The 26,001-nt window shown below is 48.6% G+C and overlaps 1 protein-coding gene across 4 annotated transcripts; it reads right to left on the reverse strand.

The window, feature by feature from the left end:
• Positions 1 to 2,162: 2,162 nt before the first annotated feature.
• On the reverse strand, positions 2,163 to 25,578 carry EFEMP2 (EGF containing fibulin extracellular matrix protein 2). Of its 4 annotated transcripts, none has more exons than XM_083477952.1 (12): positions 25,554 to 25,578; positions 17,186 to 17,273; positions 15,257 to 15,305; positions 13,358 to 13,591; positions 11,234 to 11,356; positions 10,383 to 10,499; positions 8,171 to 8,290; positions 6,632 to 6,751; positions 6,212 to 6,338; positions 4,836 to 5,031; positions 3,390 to 3,594; positions 2,163 to 2,573 (listed from the first exon to the last, which is right to left on the reverse strand). In XM_083477952.1, exons 2-11 carry the CDS (start codon positions 17,267 to 17,269, stop codon positions 3,433 to 3,435), a joined length of 1,332 nt encoding a protein of 443 aa, XP_083334078.1. In that variant the 5' UTR covers positions 17,270 to 17,273; positions 25,554 to 25,578; the 3' UTR covers positions 2,163 to 2,573; positions 3,390 to 3,432. The 4 variants fall into 4 exon arrangements, with proteins under 4 accessions (XP_083334078.1, XP_083334075.1, XP_083334076.1 ...); XM_083477949.1 differs by lacking the exon at positions 25,554 to 25,578 and adding an exon at positions 23,673 to 24,284 and having other exon boundaries at positions 17,186 to 17,277; XM_083477950.1 differs by lacking the exon at positions 25,554 to 25,578 and adding an exon at positions 23,673 to 23,833.
• Between the last annotated feature and the right edge of the window lie 423 nt (positions 25,579 to 26,001).

Here is a 26,001-nt window from a genome sequence, read left to right on the forward strand (position 1 = left end):
GTAGCTTTAAAAGAGGATTAGAGAAACTCATTGATAAGCCTAGCAATGGCTACAAGCCATTGCAGGTGGGAAAACTGCTGTCGCACTTGGATCCTGTTTGTGAGCTTCCCATCGGGGCATCTGGCTGGCCAATGTCAGGACAGGATGCTGCGCTAGACGGGGCTTTGGCCTGATTCACCAGTGTTCTTGTCTTCTCTTACAAGGAAAATATTAACAAGACTTGCGTACTTCCCTAAGGAAAATAAAATTGTGTTTTGGAGGTCGGGGGCAGGTTCAGCAGGGTGCAAAAGCCTTGGAAAAGTCCTTATCCCACTGTAATCTTCCCCTCCCAATTACACTCCCGGCAGCTATTCCTTCATTTCCAGTGTTGACAGAATACTGTCCACTCACAGAATTCCTTGGGACAGTTTACAAGTACAAATTTCAACTATAAAATGCAAAAATAACAGGAGCGTCACTTCGCCCGAGCCTCAGTGCCCATAAAGCACAAGCAAGGCATGTTTGTGTAAACGCTGCTTCGCTGTTGGCCTCTTCACCAAACGCCTCATGTGAGGCTCCCACCTGGTGAGTCTGTGGCCAAAGGGAGATTTGAGCCAAATACATGCCAGGTCAAGCTCTTGGCTATTTCACCTTTGTGCTGCCTTACCTTTGGGGCTTCTCAGCCTGGGTCACCTGGCCTGCCCCCTTCAGAGCTGCAAAGCTGTGCTGATGGGCCCTTGCTTCAGATCAGGAGAGGGGAACCCCAACTTTCTTAGTGGTGGCGATTCTCCAGGGTCTCAGACTGGGGACGCTCCCTGCCCTGCCTGGAGATGCTGGTGATGGAACCAGAGGGCCTACAAAACAGATGCTCCATCCTTCAGCTGCGGTCCTTCCCAACAGCTGTGGCCCATCCAGATGTTCTTGGGTTGCCACCATCCACAGCCAGCATAGCCAGTGGTCCAGCAGGGCAGAAGCTGGAAGTCCAACAGCATCAGGAGGGCTACAGGTCCCCTGCTCCTGGTTCAAATCCACCCCTGCCCTTTTTGGTGGGAATGCGGCTCCATAAGAGTCTGACTGCAGGACAAAGCAATAGTCCAGCATCCTGTTCTCACAATGGCCAACTAAACGTCTCTGGGGAAAGCCCACAATTGGGACCTGAGCGCAACAGGTGCGCACATTCGCATTTCGCCTGGTTTCTCGGCACTTAACTGTATGGAATGTGTGGTCCCTGCTGAAAATTCACGGCGCCTTGAGAGTCACGGAACGTTAAGGGTGAGAGGTTCCCCAAGGGTGATCTATAGTTCAACCCCCTGCAATGAAGGAATCGCAGCTAAGTTGGTACGATTGAGGTTCCAGTTATAGCTCTTCGGCTGCGAGGACTTGTTCAGTAGCGCTCTCTCCTGCTTGTGAGAAATGCTGCCTTCTGATCTTGGAGCGACAATACAGTCTTGTCCTCCGTGAATTTCTCTGACCCCCCCCCCCTTTTTTTAAAAAAAGTTAGTGGCCATCACTACTACTTGTGTAGGCAAATTCCATCGTTTAACTACGGTGGTACCTCGGGTTACAGACGCTTCAGGTTACAGACTCCGCTAACCCAGAAATAGTACCTCGGGTTAAGAACTTTACCTCAGGATGAGAACAGAAATCGCGTGGCGGCAGTGGGAGGCCCCATTAGCTAAAGTGGTACCTCAGGTTAAGAACAGTTTCAGGTTAAGAACGGTCCTCCAGAACGAATTAAGTTATTAACCCGAGGTACCACTGTATGGCCATTGCGAAGGACGGCCTTTTGTCTGTCCTAATTCTTGCAACATTCACCTTCCCTGGATGACCCCCCCCCCATTGGGTTCTAGTATCAGAGAGAAGGAGAAAAAACATCTCCCTATTCACTTGCCGAACACCAGGCGTTAAGTATCGTGTCTCCAATTACTCACCTTTCTTCTAAGCTAAGAAGCCCAGAATGTTCTAGCCTTTCCTCGTATGGGAGCTGCTCCAACTTTTCCTAGCAGTACAATATCCTTTTGGAGGTGGGGTTAGACCGGCTCTAGCATCTAGGATGGGTGTCTGGCTGGGAAAGCCTTCCTACCTGCTGGGGAGCCTTGAAGAGACTGAAACGGACAAGGCTTATTCCCCAAAGATTCTGGAGCGCTTGGTCCATTTGGGAAGCATCCAGACACACATTTGAATCATTTCCTTTCCACACACATAAAAAATCATTTTACTAATTTTTGTTTTGTCTTTCTCTCCCTCACTCTGTTAAGCAGAAAACAAACACGGAGCCTTGCTGCGAGGTTCTGGAGGCCCCTCTGTGCTCTGAGATGCAGGGGGCAGTGGGAGAAGGGGGCACGAGTTCCACTGCTGGGCAGGGTGGTGGCTCAAAGGGCGGTTCTGGAGGGGGGGTGGCGCTCGTCTTTGAAGCCGCAGCTCTGGGCCCCCAGTCGCAGCTCTGGTCCCTCTTCATCCAGTTGTGATGATGGGTGCTTCTTGGGGGTCGGGGAAGATGCAAAAGGCCATGACAGATCCCTTCCCTGGCCGCTAGGGTCGTGGCTTCTTGCCTCTCGGTTCCTCTCTTACACAGCCCAACCCAGCAGATGTTTCTGCAATGGAGAGAGGAAGAAGAGAGTGTAACCATGCACTGCAATATAGAAGATCTCAGGGGTGGGGGACCTAGGATGCCCCGCCCCCATAAGAACTGGTAGCTGCTGTGAGCTGAACTTGAAAGCACAGAATTTCCTTGCTATTACTGGCTCACATCTGGAATCTCTGAAATATTATGAAGAGTGCTTTCAAGCAGCAGCTCTACAGGTTTTCAGGCAGGGTGTTAGTGCAGGAAAAGGTTAAAACCAGAGAGCTGGGTTCCTAGACTCACTTAAGCCACACACCCTCACCTCCAATGAGGGAAGAAGTGAAGCTTCTCTTCCTTTCCTCACTCTCTTCGTGCCATGTAACCAACCAGGAAAGATGTACTCCAAGCTCAGACCGCATGCTTGAAACTATCTTCTGCATTTTGTACCCAACAGTATTCTACATGTGTGTTCCTTGCTATTGCATGGAACAACACATGAATCAGACCTTTGGATTTTGTAAGGAAAGCATTTTAAACTTACTTAGCAGTGTGCGGTCTGTTCATTGCCAGAGGGGTAAAGAGAAGGGTTGCTGGCAAACTGAACAGGATATATGAAAGGGTCTAACAGCCCATTATTCCCATGCTATACTCCCACTTAATTTTGAGACTCTTCTAAACTCTGCTGGTGGCTCTCTCCCGCTAGAGTGTGTGTAAAGCCCTGCATTTTTTAATCTAGGGGTCCAGCCAATTATTTCATTATTTACCCACCCATGGGTCAGCTCTCTTTCTCCCCCCTCCCCATTCCTAGGATGAAGGTTCATTTGCCCACTCCAAAAGCCAGACTTACCCCTCCCCTCCTCAGCCAGGCAAGGGGAAGTGCTGCTGCTTGGCTAGAACGAATAGGCTCCCACAAAGACGGTGAGCCGCAACACCGAGCTGGAACGGTAGCTCATCAGGGTGTTCATGGTGACCATCTCCAAATCCAGGACAAATTCATGGGGCCCTGTCACTGGCCGGGCCAAGACCAGCATGGCGCTTATGTTGTTGATTTGCTGTGGGGGATAAAAGGAGGTTGAGCCTTGGGGGAGAGGGAGGGAGAATGCCAGGCCAGGGCCTAGTCTGTTCGAGATGGGCCTGGTAGCTGTTCAAGCTGCGAGTTTTTTGAAACAGACATTGCCTTTCCACATACACTGGTGCCCCGCAAGACGAATGCCTCGCAAGACGAAAAACTCGCTAGACGAAAGAGTTTTCCGTTTTTTGAGTCGTTCCGCAAGACGAATTTCCCTATGGGCTTGCTTCGCAAGACGAAACGTCTTGCGAGTTTGTTTCCTTTTTCTTAAAGCCGCTAAGCCGTTAATAGCCGCTAAGGCGCTAATAGCCGCTAAGCCGCTAATAGCCGTGCTCGCAAGACGAAAAAACCGCAAGACGAAGAGACTCGCGGAACAGATTAATTTCGTCTTGCGAGGCACCACTGTATAGGGTCCAGGGAAGAGGTTGGGGATCTCAGGCCCAGGGGCAAAATGGCACTTGTCGTCAGTTTGCATTTCTAGGTACAGAAAGCATTGATCTGATGTGCAGAGATCTTTCCTATTGGACTTAATTCAAAAGGGTTCTGGAAGCTTTTCTGTGTGAAAGAAATAAGCATGATGTTTGGGTTATTCCTTCAGAGAAGCTGAGTACAGCTGGCTTAAACTGGTTCTCTTATCTCTTCTGTCAAGGTCATGCTGACTATAAAAATAGGTGTCCTTCTGGTGTTGTGTTCTCTGCATGGTATGCTTAGTGTTAAGCTTTTAGACTTATTGTAAGTTTAAGCTAAGTCTGCTGCAACTGGATTTCTTATGAACAGTGCCAATCCTGAATGTATTGGATTTGTGACCATTATGCTCATTTGCCTTCAGTAGCAGTAAAACTCTGCTGAATGAAATACAATTGCTGCTGGTCTATTTTGGGGGAATCCTGCAACAAGCTTAAGTTTTTACTCTGCTAACTATACATTGGAATCTACTCTGGATCAATACTGAGTGGAATTTCAATGGCACTTCTATCTGTCCCTTCGGACTCTTTCGTTGACCACATCCCTTACAAACTGTGATCCAAACCCTCCTTGGGTGGAATATGCCCATGAATTCTGATCTTCCCTCTTGTTTCCCTGGACAGAGAGAGGTGTGTGAAGTTGCTGGCTTACTGCACAAGGGATATGTTGGAATATATATGTAATAACAGATCAACGGTTAAGATTGCAGCTGTGGGCAGGGGCCGCTCCGATTGGCTGCTGCTGGGAAGCGGGACTCACCCGGATATAGAACTCTCCTTGTTCGTTGCCCGAGCGGATCTGGAAGGTGTTATAGGCGCCAGGGTAGACGCTTGTGGCCTGGATCTGGAATATGTCAGAGGGCACAGTTCGGTCAGCCGTGATACTCATGTATCGGTGGACGATGGAGGACGGATTATCGCGGCAGAGCGGGTTCGTGGCTGGGCAGAGGCAGCGGCTACAGCGGGAAAAAATTGGGTTATGGGAGGGTGGGTGGAGGACAGTGAGGTGGCCAAGCTTGCCAAAGGAACTGAATTGTTCAGGGTTGTCAAAACAGAGAGAGATTGTGAAGAGCTCCAAAAGCACCTCTCCAAGCTAAGTGAATGGGCGGTGAAACGACAAGCACAATTCAGTGTAAGCCAAGTGTAAGGTCACACACGGCAGGGCAAAAAATATTCATTTCACATATACCTGCATGGGGTTTGAACTGGCAGTGCCACAGAATTGTAGACATCCAGTCCAACTCCCTGCAATGCAGGAATCTTTCGCCCAACATTGGGACTTGAACCCACAGCCCTGAGATTAAGAGTCTCATGCTCTTACTGACTGAGCTACTGTTGGGAATGGTTCAGAAAAGTGAAAACAGAATGGTGAAGGGGAAAGAGCGACTCTGCCAAGAGCAAAAGGTTGCAGCATTTCTGACTTTAGAGAAACGGCGAGTAAGAGTTGACACGGTGGAAGTTTTATGCATGGCATGGAGAAAGCAGATAGAGAAACATTTTCCTCCTCTCAGAACACTTGTGGACCTCCAGGAGAGCTGAATGTCGAAAGATTCAGGAGAGACCAAAGCAAGTCCTTCACACAGCACATCACCAAACTGTGGAACTTGCTCCACGGGCAGTGATGGCCACCAACTTGGAAGGCTTTAAAAGAGCATCAGCCCAATTCACAGAGGGTTTCAATGGCTATTGGCTGTGATGGAGGCTATGCCACACGGGGGGGGGGCACTCCATGCCGCTGCAACTTTTTGTCGCAGGCTCCATTTGTGCAAATAAGGAATCCTGCTTTGTTCCTAAGAAAGCAGAGTACAGAAGAATCCCCTCAGTTGCGTCCAGGTGGTGACGCTAACCCTGATCTCCTATTTATGGTATGAGGCCAATAGCCTAGCCTTGTAATTTCACCTATACATCTGGTAGACTGCCTCTGGAGGCTTCATTTCACTTTCAAAACCAATAGTGGTTTGTTTTTTAAAAGAAGTATCATACATAATACTTCTTCCCTTTGAAGTATACAAGCAAGGGCTGTTTCCCAGGACTTGCTACAGAAATACACGTTGATTTTGCTATCGTTCAGGTCCAGGGTGGTCTTTCTCTCTCATTCCCCTCCCCAGCCCCCCATCCTGACCTGCCCAGACTCACTTTTCAGAGACTTGCACATATGGCTCCTGGCAGCTGTTCTTCTCCACGCAGCGGTACCCACCGTGAAAGTTGATGCAATTCTGGGACTCTGTGCATTCGAAGGCTCCCGTCTCACACTCGTTAATGTCTAGGGTTGTAGAGGGGAAGGAGGAGAGGGAGTAAATAAATAAATAAGATGGCACCAGGCATGTTTCTCTAGGGAAATCATTCCACTAGTGGGGAGCCACCGTGGAAAACATGACCTGTTTATCAGTTAACATGTTTTCAATCGAGTGGCACCCCTAGCTAAAGGCACACAAGGGGCCTGACCTGTGTCTAACATCCTCGCACAAACAACTTAGGATTCTATATACAACTGCTCAGGCGTCAGAGGGTGTCCCCACCCCCATCCCGAGGCAGCTATGCCTGCCCCACACTTACCTTGGCAAAGGCGTGTGCTCAGCTGCTGGTAGCCCTGGGGGCAGGCGCAAGAGAAGTGTCCCGGCTCATTGACACACTGGAATTGGCACAGGTAGGTGGAATAGCTACACTCGTCAATGTCTGGGAAGGAGGGAGAAGATTTAGGACAGGTTCTGGAGTCACTGGGCTTGTTTTTGCTTTCAGGATTTCTGCTGCTAATGCACACACACACACACACAGATACACACACACACACACACACACACACACACACACACACACAGAAAATTTAATAAAAATTTTGTGTGTGTGTGTGTGTGTGTGTGTGTGTGTACATATACATAAATACATATACAGTGGTACCTCAGTTTAAGAACTTAATTCGTTCCAGAGGTCCGTTCTTAACCTGAAACTGTTCTTAACCTGAAGCACCACGTTAGCTAATGGGGCCTCCAGCTGCCGCTGCGCCGCCGGAGCACGATTTCTGTTCTCATCCTGAAGCAAAGTTCTTAACCCGATGTACTATCTCTGGGTTAGCGGAGTCTGTAACCTGAAGCATATGTAACCCGAGGTACCACTGTATACAGTCATACCTTCAGGTTGTGTTTTTTTGGGTTATGGACCGCCGAAACCCGGAAGTACCGGAACAGGTTCCTTCCAGGTTTCAGCAGTCGTGAATGCACAGAAGCGCCGAATCACAACCCGCATGTGCACAGACGCGCCGCTGCGGGTTGCAAACGCTGTGGGTTGTGAACGTGCATTCCGCACGGATCACGTTCGCAATCCAAGCATCCACTGTATATGTATACACACACACAATTTTTATTAAATTTTCTGTTTTACAATTTAAAGTATTCGTTTTTACATCTTTAAGATCTCAATGACTTCCCTTCTTCTCTTTCAATGGTTCATTTTACATATCATAAATCCCTGCATATTTTACAAAAACTATACCAATCAGTATTCCATTATTGCCTCCGTCAAAACTTCTTTACACTGTTGAATTTATCTTAATGCTGCCAGCGTTTTCAGCTGTACACAGTTACTTCCCATATATTCAATAAACATTTTCCAATCTTCTCTAAACATATGTTCTTCTTGTTCTCTTATTCTATATGTTAAGTCTGCAAGCTGCATATAATCTGTCAACTTAAGTTGCCGTTCTTCTTCAGTTGGGACCTCGCTCGTTTTCCATTTTGGGGCTAACAAAACACGGGCCGCAGTCGTGGCGTGCATAAATAACATTTTCTGACACCTGGGAGTTTCAGTCTGAATTATCCCCAAAAGCAAGGATCTCTGCTGCTTCCTTGTTGCTCTCTTCCTTATCTGCTCTTCCATAACCGGGCAGTGTGTCAAGTCTCAGGATTTGGGAATCCTCCCTGTGCCAACTTTGGGTTTCATGCCATTAGAAGGCTAAGATCTAAGACGGCTGTGGATGATGGGAGTTGTAGTCCAACAACATCCATGGAACCCAAGGTTGGAGAACCCTGGAGCAGAAGGGGCAGAGGCGGAGCTAGGAAGAAGGGGGCGGAGAAATGGGGCGGAGACAGAGCCACCTACCATTGCAGGTGAAGCCGTCCTGGTCGAGCTCATAGCCCTGGTTGCAGCGGCAGATGAACGTACCGTACGTGTTGAAGCAACGCTGTTTGCAGGGGGCTCCCATCTCGCACTCGTTTACATCTGGAGGAGAGGTTGCAAAAGCTTAAGCGGGGTTGAGATGCCATTGCCAGGTGGAAATGGCTGGCGGCAGTTTATGCATTTATGGGGCATACAGGGAACACACACCTTACCCCTGGGATAAGCGTTTTCCTCTTACGGCTTGTCGACAAGCAAGCCCCAAGCTATCAGGAGGCCTCCTGTTCCCTTCAAGGGTTTCCAGGCTGTCTCCTTCACTCCCCTTTTTACCCCTCAGTCCTGCAACTTGCTCCCAGCACACTGCCTCCTTCAAATCCTTCCTAAACATCCAGCTTTTCTGAGAAGCCTTTGGCTGACTGCAGGTGCTTGCAAAGTGATGCAATCCATGGCGATTGCCTGCAAAGACCCTTCATGGGGAAGAGGGGTAGCTAGGGGGTAGAACAACTGCTTTGCATGCAGAAGGTCCAGTATTTTGGGGGGGTGGACTAGATGACATTTGGGGGCCCCTTCCAACTTTGTGTATCTATTGTTCTGTGACCTCAGAAGGTGGTGGGATCTCCGTCCTTGTTTTTAAGCAGAGGTTGGGTGGCCACCTGCCAGGGCTTCTTGAGCTACAATTTCTGCATGGCAAGGGGTCAGACTAAATGACCCTTGGAGGTCCCTTCCAACTCTACAATTCTGTGATTCTATGGTTCTGTGTTTCAATCCCCTGCAGTGTCTCCAAGTAGAGCGGGATGGGGGAGCAAGAAAGCCTTGCTTGAAATTCTGGAGAGCTGCTGCCAGTCAGTGCAGACAATACTGAGCTAAATGGAAAGCTGGATTCCATGTAAAGCAATTTGTTTTCTTCCAGCCCTGCTTCATCTTTACCTGAGCAGGTAAGCAGAGCTTGGTCAAAACGATCCAGCAGGTGAAATGGGGAGTTCTAGTGGACCTAATACGATCCTCCAGCCTTGCTTAACTCCTTAGCCTGAATAAAAAAATTCCTTCCAGTAGCACCTTAAAGACCAACTAAGTTAGTTCTTGGTATGAGCTTTCGTGTGCATGCACACTTCTTCAGATACACATCAGATACACAAAAGCTCATACCAAGAACTAACTTAGTTGGTCTTTAAGGTGCTACTGGAAGGAATTTTTTTATTTTGACTATGGCAGACCAACACGGCTACCTATCTACTACTGGATCCTTAGCCTGACTGTAACTAAAATTAAGTAGTTGGGACGCGGGTGGCGCTGTGGGTTAAACCACAGAGCCTAGGACTTGCCGATCAGAAGGTCGGCGGTTCGCCAGAAGCAGCTTAGTCACGCTGGCCCCATGACCCGGAAGCTGTACGCCGGCTCCCTCGGCCACTAAAGCGAGATGAGTGCCGCAACCCCAGAATCGGCCACGACTGGACCTAATGGTCAGGGGTCCCTTTACCTTTACCTATAGCCACATGCATTCACATTCATTCCCTCCTTTGCCTCTGCCGTTTCCTCTTAGGAACACAGGGAAGATGCCTTCTACCAGGACAGGCAATGTGTCCATCCAACCCTTATACTGTCTACTCTGACTGGCAGCAGCTCTCAACGTCCCAGGGAGAGAGAGGTCATTCCCATCAGCTGGGACCTTATCCTTTCTAACTGAAGAAACTGGAGATTGAACTCATCCTTCTGCCAGTGAACAAAGGCCTTAATCCTTGGAATGTAGAGAACTGCCTTATACAGAATCAGGCTCTTTGTCCATCTAGATCAGTGTTTTCTACATCGACTGGCAGCAGCACGCCAGAGTTTCAAACAAGAGTGTCTCCCAGTCCTACCTGAAGATGTCCCAGGTATTGAACCTTCTGAATGCAAAGCAGATCTTTGACTGCCGAACCACAGCTCAGATCAAGCTAACAGTCCACCTAGCCCAATACCACCTGCTCTGACTGGCAGCGGCTCCCCGGGGTCTTAAGCACGGAAGGGTCTTGCCCATCATGTGCTTCGTGGTCCTTTGAACAGGGGACCTTCTGAACATGAAGCTTGTGTTCTTTCCCTCCACAGCATTTGGCAGGATTTGCAAGGAACGGCAGCTCTCCAATAGGGTAAGTGGCCATCTCTACCAGGGCATCGAAGACCTGAGAGGGACCAGGGCAGGACAAGGACATTCCCTGCTTACCAACACATGAGCGGTTGTTGCTGGCCAGCTGGAACCCGGGTTCGCACTGGCAGGAAAACGAGCCTGGGGAGTTGACGCAGCGGTGCTGGCAATAGCGATAGCGGCATTCGTCAATGTCTGCAAGTGGGAGAAAGGAGAGGGAATCCTCAGCGGCTCTGGCCCCCCTCCCGCCACCTCCCTGCTGTGCCTCTGAGCATGAACAGAGTCCCTACCCAGAAGAACTGCAAGAAATCATTTTCGGCCGGGAGAAACTCAAGGGATGAGGAGTGAGCAGGCTGTTATGTACTGAGTTGAATAGGATCCAAAAGGCAGCAGTCTGATTGGTCCTAGAACAATAGGATTCAGAATGCAGCAGTCTGATTGGTCCTAAAACAATAGGATCCAGAACGCAGCAGTCTGATTGGTCCACAGGAGCCACCCAATCCAGCTCCAGGTGGAAGTGAATCTGCAACCTGATTGGCCTACAGGAGAATCCCGGAATTAGCCAATCACGTGGGGCTCATTGTGTAAATAATGTATATAAAGCAGACATTCTGGGGGAACTTCCATTCCTCCTCACCACTATGAGCTGAATAAAGAGCATGAAATCCACTCTCGACTCTCGAGTATATTTCACAGGCTGAATGGCTTTGGAATGCCCCATGAGTGCTGGTGCCAAGGGGGAATGAAAAACAAGACAGGGGCAGAGGGAATGAAATGGAATATACAGGAAGAGGCTGGCCGGCCCTCTGCGCTGCAATATTTTGTTGCGAACCCACATGTCCCATTCCTTTCAGAGCCCCATTGCATTGCATGGAGCCCCGGCAGAAACTGAGGACCACCCCATGGGCACAGTCCTCAGGCACACTGACCCACACACTCTGTGCCGATCTTCCGATAGCCGTCCGGACACTGGCAATGGAAGCCCCCAGGCGTGTTGATGCATTGCTGGCTCGGCTGGCAGTCGTGCGAATCATATTCACATTCATCCACATCTGAATGGGACAAGAAGAAAAACACAGCTGGGGCTCCAGCATGGCAGCAAGGGGAGAGGGAGAGGGAGAGAAGGGGCAGGCTCCCCATAAGAGACAGACAAACACAGAGGAAGGAGGTTGAGAGACAGGGGGTGCCCAGCCACTCTGCTTGCACTTCCTGGAATCAAAGTGCACCCCCATCATCCAGCCCGGACACTGAGGTCCAGCGCCGAGGGCCTTCTGGCGGTTCCCTCGCTAGGAGAAGTAAGGTTACAGGGAACTAGGCAGAGGGCCTTCTTGGTCGTGGCACCTGCCCCGTGGAACACCCTGCCAGCAGATGTCAAGGCAATAAACAACTATTTTACTTTTAAAAGACAACTGAAGGCGGCCCTGTTTAGGGAAGTTTTTAATGTCTGACGCTGTATTGTTTTTAATATTCGGTTGGAAGCCACCCAGAGTGACTGGGGAAACCCAGCCAGATGGGCGGGGTATAAATAATAAATAATAAAATTATTATTATTATTATTATTATCATTATTATCATTATTATCATTATCATTATCATTATCATTATCATTATCATTATCATTATCATTATCATTATCATTCCATTCACCAAAGACGCTACAGCACCCAAGAAACACCCAGCCCCTCCTGGCTCATTTTTTTAAAATGCATGTCAGATATAGGCCGAATCACTGCAATAACTTCAAATTAAGTTGCACATCATCTTTTTCCTGCCCAAAGAGCCCCAGTCTGCATAGATTGTAAAGTCAGAAGGAATTCTCCCAAGGGATATCTAGCCCAACCCCGTGCAATGAAGGAATCGCAACTAAAGCACCCTTGACAGGTGGCCCTATCCAACCTCTGATTAAAAACCTCCAAGGAAGGAAAGCCCACCACTTAAAAATGGAAAGCGTAATGCTGGTGGTCAATGAAAGAGGTTTAAAGACTGTCTCAAGGCAAATCTTAAAAAATGTAGTACAAACACCGACAACTGGGAAGCACTGGCTTGCAAGCGCTCCAGTTGGAGAACAGCCTTTACCAAAGGTGTCATGGGCTTTGAAGACACTCGAACTCAGGACGCAAGGGAGAAACGTTCCAAGAGGAAGGCACGCTTGGCAAATCCACACCGTGATCAACTCCTGCCCAGAAACCAATGTCCGCACTGTGGAAGGACATGTGGATCCAGAATTGGCCTCCACAGTCACTTACGGACTCACTGTTAAAACCGTGTTTATGGAAGACAATCTTACTTGGCTATGAGTGATTGCCAAAGAAAGAAGAAGAATCCAGGTATAGGTAAAGGGTAAAGAGACCCCTGAGCATTAGGTCCAGTCATGGCCGACTCTGGGGTTGCGGCGCTCATCTTGCTTTCTTGGCCGAGGGAGCCGGCATACAGCTTCCGGGTCATGTGGCCAGCATGACTACGCCGCTTCTGGCGAACCAGAGCAGTGCACGGAAACGCCGTTTACCTTCCCGCCGGAGCGGTACCTATTTATCTACTTGCACTTTGACGTGCTTTCAGACTGTTAGGCTGGCAGGAGCTGGGATCGAGCAACGGGAGCTCACCCCGTCGCGGGGATTAAACCGCCGACCTTCTGATCGGCAAGTCCTAGGCTCTGTGGTTTAACCCACAGCGCCACCCGCGTCCCTTAAGAAGAATCCAACCACTGATTAAAAACCTCCACCACCTTCTGAGAGTGTCCGTTCCACTGTCAAACAGCATTTACCACTGGAAAGTCCCTCCTAATGTTTAGTCGGAATCGCCGTTCTTTTATTTTGAATCAGTTAGTTTGGGTCTTACTCACTGGAGGAGCGGAAAACAAGCTTGCTCCATCTTCCATGGGACAACAGCCCTTCAGATATCTATCTATCTATCTATCTATCTATCTATCTATCTATCTAATGGCTATCATGTCCCCCCCTCTCAAGTCTCCTCTCCTCCAGGCTAAACATCCCCAGTGCCCTGAGATCTCCCTCTTCCCTCGCCCTCCGGGTTGCTGCTGTCGCCCTACTTACCCATGCAGGATCCTTGTCTGTCCGGCTCGTAGCCCTGGGGGCAGTTGTTCTGTACGAAGTACTGGGCCTGCTGGGGGGGCCTGTGCCTGGGGGGACTGGGAGGAGGGGCCCTTTCGGAGTTCACGTCGTTGATCACAGAGGCCGAGCGGGGGAGGCACAGGTACCCCCCATAATGGTTGATGCACTTCATCTCTCCTTTGCAGGCATGGGGGATGGTCTCGCACTCGTTCACATCTGGCAGGCGGGTGGCGTGGGAGGAAGAGGAAGGAAGCAGAATCAGGTGGGGGCAGGATAAGGGGGAGACGGGGGGGGAGGTAGGCACCCAGGCTCCCTCCTTCTTCTTGTCAGTTCCAGCTCGCTGTGGGAGACATCCTAGCCAACGCTGTTTCCACGTTCAGTGGAGGCCTTAGGCCAAGACAACCCCAGCGATGCCTGAACTCCTTGCCACTGTCACCACTTAGGAACCAGTGTTTGAAATTAGCCAGGCGCCTTTTGCACCTAGCTTCCAACCACTTGCGACCAAGTGAGGATGCCTGGGTGCCAGGATGGCGCATGACATCTCCATCATCTAAGATCTTGGTTCTGGACTGTATTCACACACTAATCCCACATACTGTAGAATTCTAACACTTATATTTTATCTGCACAATTGGAATGAATTCCAGGAACCCAAATACTTTCTCTGTGCAGCCAGAGCAGCGACTGTGCAGTCGCTGTTAAAAAAAAGAAGTCGGAAGAGGCCAATATATATGTTGACTGTCTTTGGATCAAGGGACTTTTCTTCTTTAAGTTCTCAAAGTTCTTAACCGAGGCTTAAGGCTGTCATCTGAACCAGCCAGATGTTAATCAATCACAGTCAATCCATCTTTTGAAAAATAAGACTTTATAAGACTTTAGACATTCTGTTTTGGTGATTGAAACCTTGGTTTAAGGAGCCATTTGGTGCCTGGCTGATGTATCTGAGCTTTTAACACTGCTGCTTACCCAGCCTGTGCCACAGCCTGAGGGCCACATTCCCTTCTGGGCAATCTCCTGAGGGCCGCAGGACAGCAGTGGTTGGACAGAGGTAAAAAGGGGCAGGGCTACAGATGTAAATTTTGCCTGTAGGCTGGTTTCTACAGACTCTCTCTAGCTTCCACCCAGGCCAGAAAGAGGTTTTCGTCAGCATGCAAGGACACATTATGGCCAGAGAAAAACACTCAAGAAAGGTGGGGAGCCTGGGCAGTTAGGGGGTGTGGCTGGGGAGAGACCCAAGGGCCAGCCAAGAGAGTGCTGCAGGGCCACATTTGGTCCCTGGGCCCAAGGTTCCCCATCCTTGGTCTCTAGGCACTAGGATGCCAACAAAGACACCCAAGAGGATGGGAGGCTCACCCCAGGTTGACCTACAGCCTTCCTCCCACAATGCGTATTATTCCCCCAACCAGGTACGAGGAAGAGATTTGCTCTGCTCACATGTTAATGCGGACACCACTGTACTTGCACTTCCTAAGCCAATATGCAAACCGAAACCAAACTGTCCCTCAAGATTCGCAGTCCCCACCCCCCTTGTTTAAAAATGTGGTTCTTCAACCAAGGAACACACACAAAAACATGGGAAAATGTTTGGTGGGGAAATTGTGCACCAAAGTGAGAAAAGCATGCAAAAAAATTACGATAACTGGGAAAACAACATGTATGAAGGCAAACTATAACAATTTTCATGTGCGTTTATACTAATACACGCATTTCGGTCCACAGTTTGACCTCACGCATGTGCACAAATTTTCAAGAGGAGTTTTCTTTTTTAAAAAAACACAAAACCTTAAAATGGAAAGATTAAGGAACCAAAAGAAACCCAAACTGTCCAATTTCCCCATTCCTGTCCTCAACAAGATGGCTATCTGGAATGCCAGGCTGTACCTTTGCAATGTTGACTCTCCGCATCCCACTGGTAGCCGTCAGTGCATTCCTAGGGCAGAGGGAGGACATATAGGAATGAGTTAAAGATATCAATCAGGCCCCCGACTTGGGGACTACCATCCCCTTTGCCACACCGCAAGACAACCGGTGAAGGACGCTCAGTCCTGCTTAAAACACCATCTTCTGTCTTGCAAGTCCTCTTCCTTTTTGGTCTACCCATGAATATTTAGTGGCCATTAAGAGCCAACGTATTACAGAACATATCGAAAATGTATTCTGGGGCTAAGGCCTGGCATGTGTGCAGCTCTAACCCAGAAACAACACTGACCTAGAAACCACCATCACCACTGCTAAGGCAAAATAGGGTGGAGCTCCTGCCCCTTTAATAGTAGTGTAGAACAGGGCATGTCAAGGAGTGCACTATTAAAGGGGCAGGAGCGCCTTTCTATTTTCCGGCCTACGCTTGCTCAGAGGCATTACTGTATATCCAGAGTTTTGTGCACCCCAGTCCTGTGCCCCCAAAATAGTTTGGTGGAGGGGGGTACAGGCCCCCCTTCTATGAGACTGTTGGGCCATCTTCATTTGCACCAAATTGTTATATCATCCTATACACTAATAAGGGCTCCTAGTGTGTAGTCATTATGCAGCCACATCATCCCCACCCACACCCAAGAGGGAGGGACCAGCAGGCTGGAGGAGGGGGGCAGACTCCAAGGTTTGCAGAACTACAAAAACATACAGTGGTACCTCGGGTTAAGAACTTAATTCATTCCGGAGGTCTGTTCTTAACCTGAAACTGTTCTTAACCTGAGGTAAAAGGTAAAGGTAAAGGGACCCCTGACCATTAGGTCCAGTCATGGCCGACTCTGGGGTTGCGGCGCTCATCTCGCTTTATTGGCTGAGGGAGCCGGTGTACAGCTTCCGGTCATGTGGCCAACATGACTAAGCCACTTCTGGCGAACCAGAGCAGCGCACAGAAATGCTATTTACCTTCCTGCCGGAATGGTACCTATTTATCTACTTGCACTTTGACGTGCTTTCAAACTGCTATGTTGGCAGGAGCAGGGACCGAGTAACTGGAGCTCACCCCGTCACGGGGATTCAAACCGCTGACCACCTTATCGGCAAGTCCTAGGCTCTGTGGTTTAACCCACAACGCCACCCACGTCCCTAACCTGAGGTACTACTTTAGCTAATGGGGCCTCCCACTGCTGCCGCTCCGCCGGAGCATGATTTCTGTTCTCATCCTGAAGCAAAGTTCTTAACCTGACGTACTATTTCTGGGTTAGTGGAGTCTGTAACCTGAAGTGTCTGTAACCCGAGGTACCACTGTATTTAGAAAACAAAAACCAGAAAGGGTTGGAATGACGGGGCTCCAAAGCAGTCCAGATACCCAGATAGCATGGAATGCTTACTGACTATTGAGGGTTTATGGGAACTCTGTTGGGGGTAGGAGGGCAATGGAATGGGAGTATCCTGCAAGGAGGCATGGCTGGCTTGGCAGCTGGCACCCTATAAACAGAAGCACTCCACACTGTGACATGTGACATTGGTAGCCCGCCTTTCCTCCAAGATGCTCAAGGTAGCATCCTCCCTCCATATTACCCAAATAACAGCCCTATGAGTTACGCCATGGTGAGAGATAAAGTCTGTGGCAGATGATGCAGTGAGCTTCACGGCCAAGTGGGGATTTGAACTCAGGTTCCCCCTGTTCTCCTAGTCCACCTCTTTCACTGCCATGCTGGCTCTCTAGCCCCTGTCATGCTCCACCCCAGATGAGGATGCATCTCTTGCATCGAAGCTGAGCAGCATTAAGAACCACCTCCTGGGCGCACCTCTGTGTGTATGTCTGCATGCCTGTGTTGCAGCTGGAACCCCCCCTGCCCTACAGCATCCACTCCGGCATGGTGGGAGGCCCAGGCCATTTACCGTGTAAGTGTCGGGTTCCTCCAGTTCCTGTGAAACTGCAGCTCTCAGAAGCGTTGCCAAGAGGAGACATGAAACAGACCTCATTGTTCTGCCTGGGGGAAAGGAGGCCGGTTAGAGGTTAAGGGCAGTGACAGCACGCAGCAGTTATTTGCCCGAATGGTAGGCAAGACGCAAAGTGGGGTGCCAAGTGACCGCCTTTCTATGTCCCAAAAGGGAGGCTGCTTTTTGGCTGCTCTCCATAGTACTGAGACACTAAGAGCCTCTGTGCATGTGCAGAGCTCATCTCTCCCCAAGAGAAAACCTTTACAGGGCTGAGCAGGACTGAAAAGAAGAAGAATGGGTGGATATTATGCCCAGGTGGCAACTCAAGGTGCTTGTACCCAAGTTGGGGATAGGCAGGCTTCTGAGTTCTCAGGAGCTGTTCATAAGGTAGAGGAGAAAAGGGGGGAAATTGAAATACGAGATTTTAAAGGAAACGATCCTGCTTTGCATGCAGTGCCAGAGAGGGCTGCAAAAGACCAGTTTCTGCACACAGACCTCTCTCTCTCTCTCCTTCCTTCAATGCAAGCAAAAGGCAGGGGCAGAATTTACCGTACTTTTCCGTGTATAAGACTAGTTTTTTTTTACTTTAAAAGAATGTTAAAAATGGGGGGGTCTTCTTATACACGGATAGTAATATTTTCATAATTTGGAGTCCCCCAAAGTAGGGGGTGTCTTATACATGGAGGCGTGTTATACACAGAAAATTACGGTATATTCCAGCTAGGGCAGGGGTCTGCAACCCGCGGCTCCAGAGCCGCATGTGGCTCTTTTACACCTTTGCCGCGGCTCCGGGGCGGATACTAGCAAGGGGAGGAGGCACATTGTGTGCCCCGACACTCCCCACTGTGGTGGGCGCTATACTGGCTGTGACGTCGCATGGGGGCGGTGCGTGCGTTAGTCACACACCGTCCCGACATCACCTTCCCGCCCGCCCGCTACATTGTAAGGGGCATGTACGCTGGTCACTGTTTTGAAGGGGAGTGAAGAACACACACACACAAAAAGGTAACTTGTTAATTTAATGTTTATTTCTATGAGGAGGAGTAATTCTGAGGGGTCAAACAAAGAAATAATAAAAAAGTGACAAAAAAGTTATTTTTATAATGACGAGTTTTGCGGCTCCCAGTTTTTTTTTCTTCGGAAACAGGTCCAAGTGGCTCTTTTTGTCTTAAAGGTTGCAGACCCCTGAGCTAGGGGAAAGGGGGGGTCGGAACTAAAGGAGGGTGCAAAGCAGTGGCAGTGAGGGGTGTGGCCTGCAGAGAGGGGGTGTGGCTAGGGAGAATGTCCTCTCTCCAGACAAGCCATGAGCTAGTCTCTTAGCCACTATACCGCATCAGCCAGTGTATGATGCAAAGTCCACTGTAATCCCCCCTGCAGCTTCCAGTGAAGTACCCCAGAAAAGTAAGTACAGGGAGCTCCCAGCCCCCAGGGATTAGAAGAACAAGCTTCCTGATCCAGACTTAGCTTCAGAATCTGCAGATCAACATTTTATATGCGTGGGCAACAATTTAGAAATGATCACTGCGATTTAAAACAGAAATCCAATATATCTTACTGTAGAAGCAAGGATGGCTGCGACTAGGGTTGCTTCCAGAGGGGTGTTTATTGCAGGAGTGGTGCTCTCCTCATTCATGCAAGCTGTTCGCAGTGCCCACATGACTGCGTTGGCATCAACATAAAAGGTAAAGGGACCCCTGACCATTAGGTCCAGTCATGGCCGACTCTGGGGTTGTGGTGTTCATCTTGCTTTATTGGCCGAGGGAGCCGGCGTACAGCTTCCGGGTCATGTGGCCATCATGAGTAAGCCGCTTCTGGCAAACCAGAGCAGCGCATGGAAACGCCGTTTACCTTCCCGCCGGAGCGGTACCTATTTATCTACTTGCACTTTGAGGTGCTTTTGAACTGCTAGGTTGGCAGGAGCAGGGATCGAGCAACAGGAGCTCACCCCGTCGCGGGGATTCGAACCGCCGACCTTCTGATTGGCAAGTCCTAGGCTCTGTGGTTTAACCCACAAGCGCCACTCTAATTCCCTCCCCCGTTTAATTCAAATTTACTATTTTTGTGGAAAATCCAGAACCTTTTTTAATTAAAAAAATCACCTGTTGCCAACGGTCTGTTTGCGATAACTGACAGACCCATTTGAAATATTAATCCCCTGCCTAGCAGCACCCTAGCATGAAATATGGGCTCCCAAATTTGCAGTTCAGGTGCTACTAACAGTAGAAGGACAATGGCAAGGCCCTCTCATGCTCACCCTTCTTTATTATTTCACTGGAATTGGAGCAGAAAACTCCTCTATTTTGTTTTGTTTCTTTATTGAGCTAACCACAACGACAGCAAGAAAAAGACACATCAGGCTGGTACCAGAGAATAAAAGGCTGGGTATACTTTTAAAGGTAAAATAAAATAAAACCCACTGCTGTCATGGGTGGGATTAATCTTAAAAGAGGAAAAATATATTTTTTACTCAACCCAATCCATTGATAACAAGCAGAGGGAGGTAACAGACCATGATATATTTAATAAAATCAAACCAAACCCCTGAAAATCTATCCTTTTCGCATTTTCCCTCTGGAAATTCATAGTTTGTTGGTCAACTTTTCTAAATGAAGTTCCCAAACTTCAGAATACCAAAAAGAAGTATTGGCTCCATTTGGATCTCTCCAGAAACGAGCCATTGTGCCATCCCAAACAGAACAGCTAGCTTTTTATTATATACTCTAAGATCAGCTTCCTCAAAAATAGATAGCACTGCAAGGTGGGCAGGAGGAATAACATAGCAGTTCAAAATTGTATTGATTGCTTTAAAAACCGTAGACCAAAAGGTTTGTCCCTTTTCATGTTGCAGATATCGGGCATGTCACCTCCCTGACTCGGATCAGGCCCCTGACTCCCTGCCAGTCCCTGACTCCAATCCAGCTCTGCCTCCTCCTCCTCCTCCTCCAGCCTTTCATTAAAAACAGAACAAAACCTGGCAAGGCAGAGATAACATTCCATCAGAGAGGTGATGGGGAACCTAGCATAAAGAAGAGGAGCCATCATTGATTGATTGACTGATATACCACCCTTCATCAAAATATCTCAAAAATAAAAATACAAGGAAAAAGCAACAAATAAACAGTTAAAACAACATAGCAATACCCCCCTCCCACAAACACATTTAAAAGGCTGTCAAATATTAATCAGCCAAAGGCCTGGCCAATTAGGAGGAACGTTTTTTGCCTGGCACCTAAAAACATATAACTAAGACACCAGTATCTCGCCCAGCACAGGGGCCAATCACATGCCCACCCCCTGCAAACAGGATCCGAGGGCAAGAACAGCTCTCCTCCCCACTTGCAATTGCACCGTCCCCTGAGCACTAGAATTGAGTCAGTATCAAAGGAGTAGTTAGGAATAAATGCAGGTCTGGGTCTTGGCTTGTTATTGCAGGAATGCACCTCTTTCAGGTGATGAAAGGGCCCCGTGTGTTGAATGTTGCTTCAAGGCAGAAATGGTCTCCAGGCAGTGCTAAATATAACCCTTGTTTGGGCTAATGTATATATACCTAAAATACAGCCAACTCGCTGAGTTTTGCCTCGGGGATGGCTAAACCCCATCATCAAGCATCCTCTGGGTCTCGCAGGAAGAGTGGATGAGGCGACAGCCAGCCTCTCGGAGGAAAGCAGGGGTGCCGATGTTTGAATAGGGCACCTCCATGGGTGCCAAGAAAGAGACGAGGCCCTGGGAGTTCCAGGTCACCAGAAGGAGTCTCCTTGGGGGCAAATGAGGACAGAGGGCGAGCGACTTTCCACCACCGTCAAGTCAAAGGCTGCACATTTGTCTGGGACAAATGCGCCTAGCTGGGGTCACCGAGATGGCACCCATGGGTGCAGGACTTTTCCTGGTGCCCAGGAAGCCTCTTCCTCACCCAGTGCCAACTCCACCCTGGTGAGAACGGTGACTCACTCACCCCTCAAAATAAGAGCTGAAGTCCGAAGAGCTTTGCTTTTTTGCAAAGCTCAGGTCAGCAGGTGGGAGACAAAGAGCAAAGAGATTCATATGGGACATTGCGGGCAGGGGGAAGACGGCGAGGGTGCCCTAGAAGTCAGGAGCGAGAGAAAAAGGTGGACATTGTGCACAAGCAAAAAGACACTGTAATTGCTCTGGTGCACATAAACAGATTATTACTTCACATTTTCAGGACGGAGCCATGCTGGATCAAATGAAACAATCATTTTCGTTGGTTGGAATACTTTGTTCTTTTAATTTAGAAAAGGAAATCTTTTGGATAATGAAAAAAATAAAACTGATTTTTGCAGTGAGGAAAACCGCATGCGACTAGAAACAAGTGTTCCTCACATTTCAAAAGCTTTCGTGTGTTTAGTGTTCTGGCAATGGATGTGTAGGAGTAATTCAATACATCAATTCCCTCTACTCAGTTTAGGATTTGGCAGAAAAACATTAATCCATTTCCCTTTGATGAAAAATCTCTGAGAATCGGGGTGGGGGGAATGGTTTATTGTTTGGTTAGAGGGTGGATGGGATTTACCTAATTTACAGCTATATTATTTGGCTAGCCAGCTGAGACATATCCTCTCTTTGATTAATGAGGGTGGTACTAAGTCGTGGACACCCCAAAAATCTGAGCAGGTAAATGGCATTCCCTTTAGTGCATTCTTGTTTTTATCATCCGATCTCAAGAATAAAACTCACTTTCATAATAGGCTCTTACAAGTGACGTATCAGTGTTGGTACTGGTGGCTTGGAATCCTTGTCCAGAATCTTCCTCTAACTCCTTTGACTTCCAGAACCACACATTTGATCTGGGTGAGTGGAGGGTTAGGAGACTTTACTGTCTCTGTGATTTTTATAAAAAAATAGCAAACCCACAATGAAGATGGAAATGGAGAAGAAACTGAGGCCTACCTCTATCCCACGGTTGTCATGGCATCAAATGTTTGCATTTTTAAACAACAGCTCAATGAAAATGCACTGCGACCCATAAGTCGACCAATTTTGAGAGCTTAAATTATATCCACTTCTAAAAACTCGAAGGGTTTGGTTTCTGGGTTATGTAAACTTTCACTGAAACAGGAACCGAATAAGCAGCTTGGTTTAAGATTAGCATGGAGCCAAGACATGGGTTGGGACACAGAGGACAACACCTGGCAGAGAATGTGGGCTAAGCCCCCTCTCCACTCCGTTTCAGCAAAATGTAAGGAATTGTTCCTACATGCAATTCATAAATGGTGTATAACTCCCCAATGTCTGTTGTACATCAACCTTTCTCTTTTCCCAAGATGCTGGCCCAGTTACTGAATCATATATTCTTTTTTTTTGGGGGGGGGGGAGGAATAAAAGAAATCAGTTTGAAAAGAAATGCAGTTTTAAAAGCAATCAATACAATTTTGATTTGCTATATTATCTCTTCTGCCCCACTTGCAGTGTTCTCTATTTTTGAGGAAGCTGATCTTAATATACATGTGGAACACATTTCTAAATAAGTGCTATATGAAGTCCTCCTATTGTGATGAAAACAGCAGGGTTTAAAACTGCAGCCCTACCAAGTCGAATGTTACCAAGCACCACTGACAGCAAACTTTCTTATTTAATTCTAATTCTAAATATGACGACCTAATCTGGACCTAACACTGTTTTGCACCGGCATAGTTACGGTGAGGTACACCACAGCTGGGAATTGAAGCTCCGTGACGGGCACAGGAGCCTCTTAACAACTCTCTTAGAAAACTACAGTTCCCAGGTTTATTTGAGGAAAGCCCTGGCTGTTAAGGAGGCATCGCTTTAAATATATATATATATAGTATGGGTAAGACATTGGTTAGCACAGGCTATAGATCAGAGGCCAACCTTCCCCACCAGCTGAGCAGAGAGCACGCCAGAGACATTTTGGACTTTTTCACATGTGCAACTGCCACAGAGCCCTTCAGCTTTTCTCTCCGTACCCCCCCAAGAAACTCTGTGGTTTCCGAAGCTGGGCTGGACAGTCCTGGAAGGCTGGCTGGCCCTGGGCGGAGAAAAACTTCAGAAGCAATTCAGGAGGGCAAAACAAGCCTAGACGGAGCCGCCACCTTCACCCAGCGAGAGAGGGGCACAGGGTGCCGGGGGTGGGGGCAAGCAAAGTGATCCCTGGAGAAGCCGAGATCCTACATTGTCTCCGATGTAAGAAGGCACCTTGAAACTTTTCACTTAGTTCAAAGGAAGCATCAGGTCTCTCTCCCCCTCCTCAAACATCTTTGGCTTGGCACAGTGAGAGGGGGCCTGCCTGGCACCTCCCACGGCAATGAATCTGGGCTCTCCCCAGGATGGGATCACCAACTTTGGGAGAGTGCGCAGGGATGTTTTCCTCTGGCGCTCTCTCTCTCTCTTTCAGGCCCGGGCCTTCTCCTTCTTCCTCCAGCCCCTTCTCCCTCCCCACCCCCAAACCCCACATCCCGTCACTCACCACGCTGGCAGCCGCCTGGCACCCCCCGGCACTCTCTCTTGCCTTCTCCAATCGCGCCCCGATCCCGGCTGCGTGCAGAGCGCGAAGTGTTAGGCGCGGGCTCCCTGGGAGACTGTGCGCTGGCTCCCCTCTCCAGCCCCCCACGCTGAATTCCTGGCCCCCCGCCAGGCAGCCGGAGTTGCCAAAAGGATTCCACCCAACATCTGGTTCCACTTAGCTCCCAGAGAACACCCTTTCCTGGCCAGCTGTTCGCAGCCATCATCGCCCAGCCTCCCCTGCAAAGGGCAGCAGGGTTGAATCCCAAAGGCACGCCCGGGCAGAAAGCGCGCGTTCAGGTCGGCGCCCCGGTGCCATGGGACCATCTGGCTTGGGCCAGGGTATCACGCCTTCCTCTTGCCAGTTGCCCCAGGGGCGCAGGAATCGGCCCAGGGCAGCGTTGGAAGCCTGAGCGCCGTCTTCGCAAAAGCATCTTTCTAGTCCTCAAGGCGCAAGAGCGGGCTTCGATGGATGGAGCGGAAGAACTGTAACGAAATCTGTGAGCAACGACAGAAAGAGGACATCTTCGCCCTAGGAATGGCTTCCACTGCATTTCAAGGGAGCTGCACGAAGGGAAATGTTAGATGCCATTGTACTTGATTTTTAAAAACCTGCTTTGGGGAAAATTTTCACAAATGAAATGAAATAAATATTAAGTGTTTTTTTGTTTGTTTGTTTGTTTTTAAATCCCAATATAAATAAATTTATATTGGATTGAAAATTGCTTTTATTGTCATTTATTTTATCACATTTTATTGCTCACAGCACCAGTGATGGAGGTGGGTAATCCCTGCTCACCCTACCCATGTCCCTTGGGATGGGGCGTAGATTGGAAGGGATTCAAGCATCACCGCATCGCAAAATCCTTCGCCAATAATATCTACCCCCACCGCCGTTTCTCCCTTGCCCTTCCATGGTGGCAATCCCAGACCCCAGACTTTCTCTTTCCATCTCTCTTCTTTCTGGTGTGGTGTTCTGTATATAGGATTAAGGTTTAGTTTTATAAGTTATTGTAAGTTTAAGTTAAGTCTGCTGTAAGTGGATTTCTTATGGACAGGGCCAATCCTGAATGTATTGGATTTGTGACCATTATGCTCATTTGCTTTCAGTAGCAGTCAAGCTCTGTTGGATGAAATATAATTGCCGCTAGTCTGTTTTTTTGGGAATCCTGCAACATGTTTAAGTTTTACCCTGCTAACTATACACTGGAGTTCTGCTCTGGATCAATACTGAGTAGAATTTCATGACATACACATGAAACAAACCTGTTTTTTATGGGTGGCGATGCTGACTTAAATAGGAATATGGGAACAGGCCTCATTATCAGTTCAGACCATTGGCTGATCTAGCTCAGTGAATGTCAACATTGACTGGCAGCAACTGTCCAGGGTGTCAGGCTGGGAATCACTCCAAGCCTCACCTGGAGATGCAGAGGACTGAACTCAGGGCCTTATCGCTGAAAAACAGATGCTCTAGCACCGAACCACGACCTTTAGTCTGTCCCTACTGCCTCCCCAACTTGGGCCTGTGGAACTTGTGAAACTAGAATCCCTTTTACTCCTGAGTAACCGCACTTCTCCATATCCACAAAGTGGAATTGGGGTTGGTGGGTAAAAGGCAGGGCACCCCACCCCTCCACTCTGCCCCACCAGCTCTGCCTCACTGCTAGGCCCTGCTCCCATCTGATCACTAGGCCTAGAATCTGGCTTCCTGCTTCTCCTCTGCTACAGAGAACTCCTTGCAGGCCCATGCCAGGTGCAATGGTGGAGAGAAAACTGTTCCCGCCCGCAGGGTTGCTAGAAAGGAATGAGGAAGGGAGGCAGCTGGCTGGGGGGCACGATTAACCTGCCTGTAACATCCCGATTTCTGTCTCCTCCAGCAGGGCAGGTGCGCAGGAGGGGGTGAGATGTACAGGGCTGTACAGGATGTAAAAGGAAAAGTAGTCAGTGGCAGATGAAGATGATGGACTTTTGGGAGCTAGCTGATCTGACCGGAAGAGTCTGTGACCAGAAGGAGGAGGAGTACCAGGAGGAATGGAAGAAATGTTAAGATAACTTAAATGGAATTACTTGCAAGTATTGGATTGGCTTAGGATTTAAATATGTGATGTTATAGATTAATATGTTTAAAGTTAAAATGATAAGAAAGAAAAGGGGTTAATTGATTAAGTAAATTTTAGGGGAAATTAGTTTTGGAAAACTGCTACAATGATATATATGGAAATTCAGCCAGGGGGATTCGAGGAAGTCACCCAACAATGTTAACAAAAGTGGAATTATTACAGTTAGGATTT

This window comes from Podarcis liolepis, assembly GCF_965112155.1.
Source record: "Podarcis liolepis genome assembly, chromosome: 15".
NCBI classification, from domain to species: Eukaryota; Metazoa; Chordata; class Lepidosauria; order Squamata; family Lacertidae; genus Podarcis; species Podarcis liolepis.

What these genes read in the sequence shown, in the direction of transcription:
- EFEMP2 (XM_083477949.1), bottom strand. Translation starts at nt 23,934, where the DNA reads ATGATGGCTGCGAACAGCTGGCCAGGAAAGGGTGTTCTCTGGGAGCTA. An exon ending in GATCGGCACAGAGTGTGTGG is followed by an intron (nt 10,500 to 11,233) that starts GTCAGTGTGCCT and finishes TCCCACTTGCAG; the next exon opens with ACATTGACGAATGCCGCTAT. An exon ending in TATGTGCAAGTCTCTGAAAA is followed by an intron (nt 5,032 to 6,211) that starts GTGAGTCTGGGC and finishes TTCCCGCTGTAG; the next exon opens with CCGCTGCCTCTGCCCAGCCA.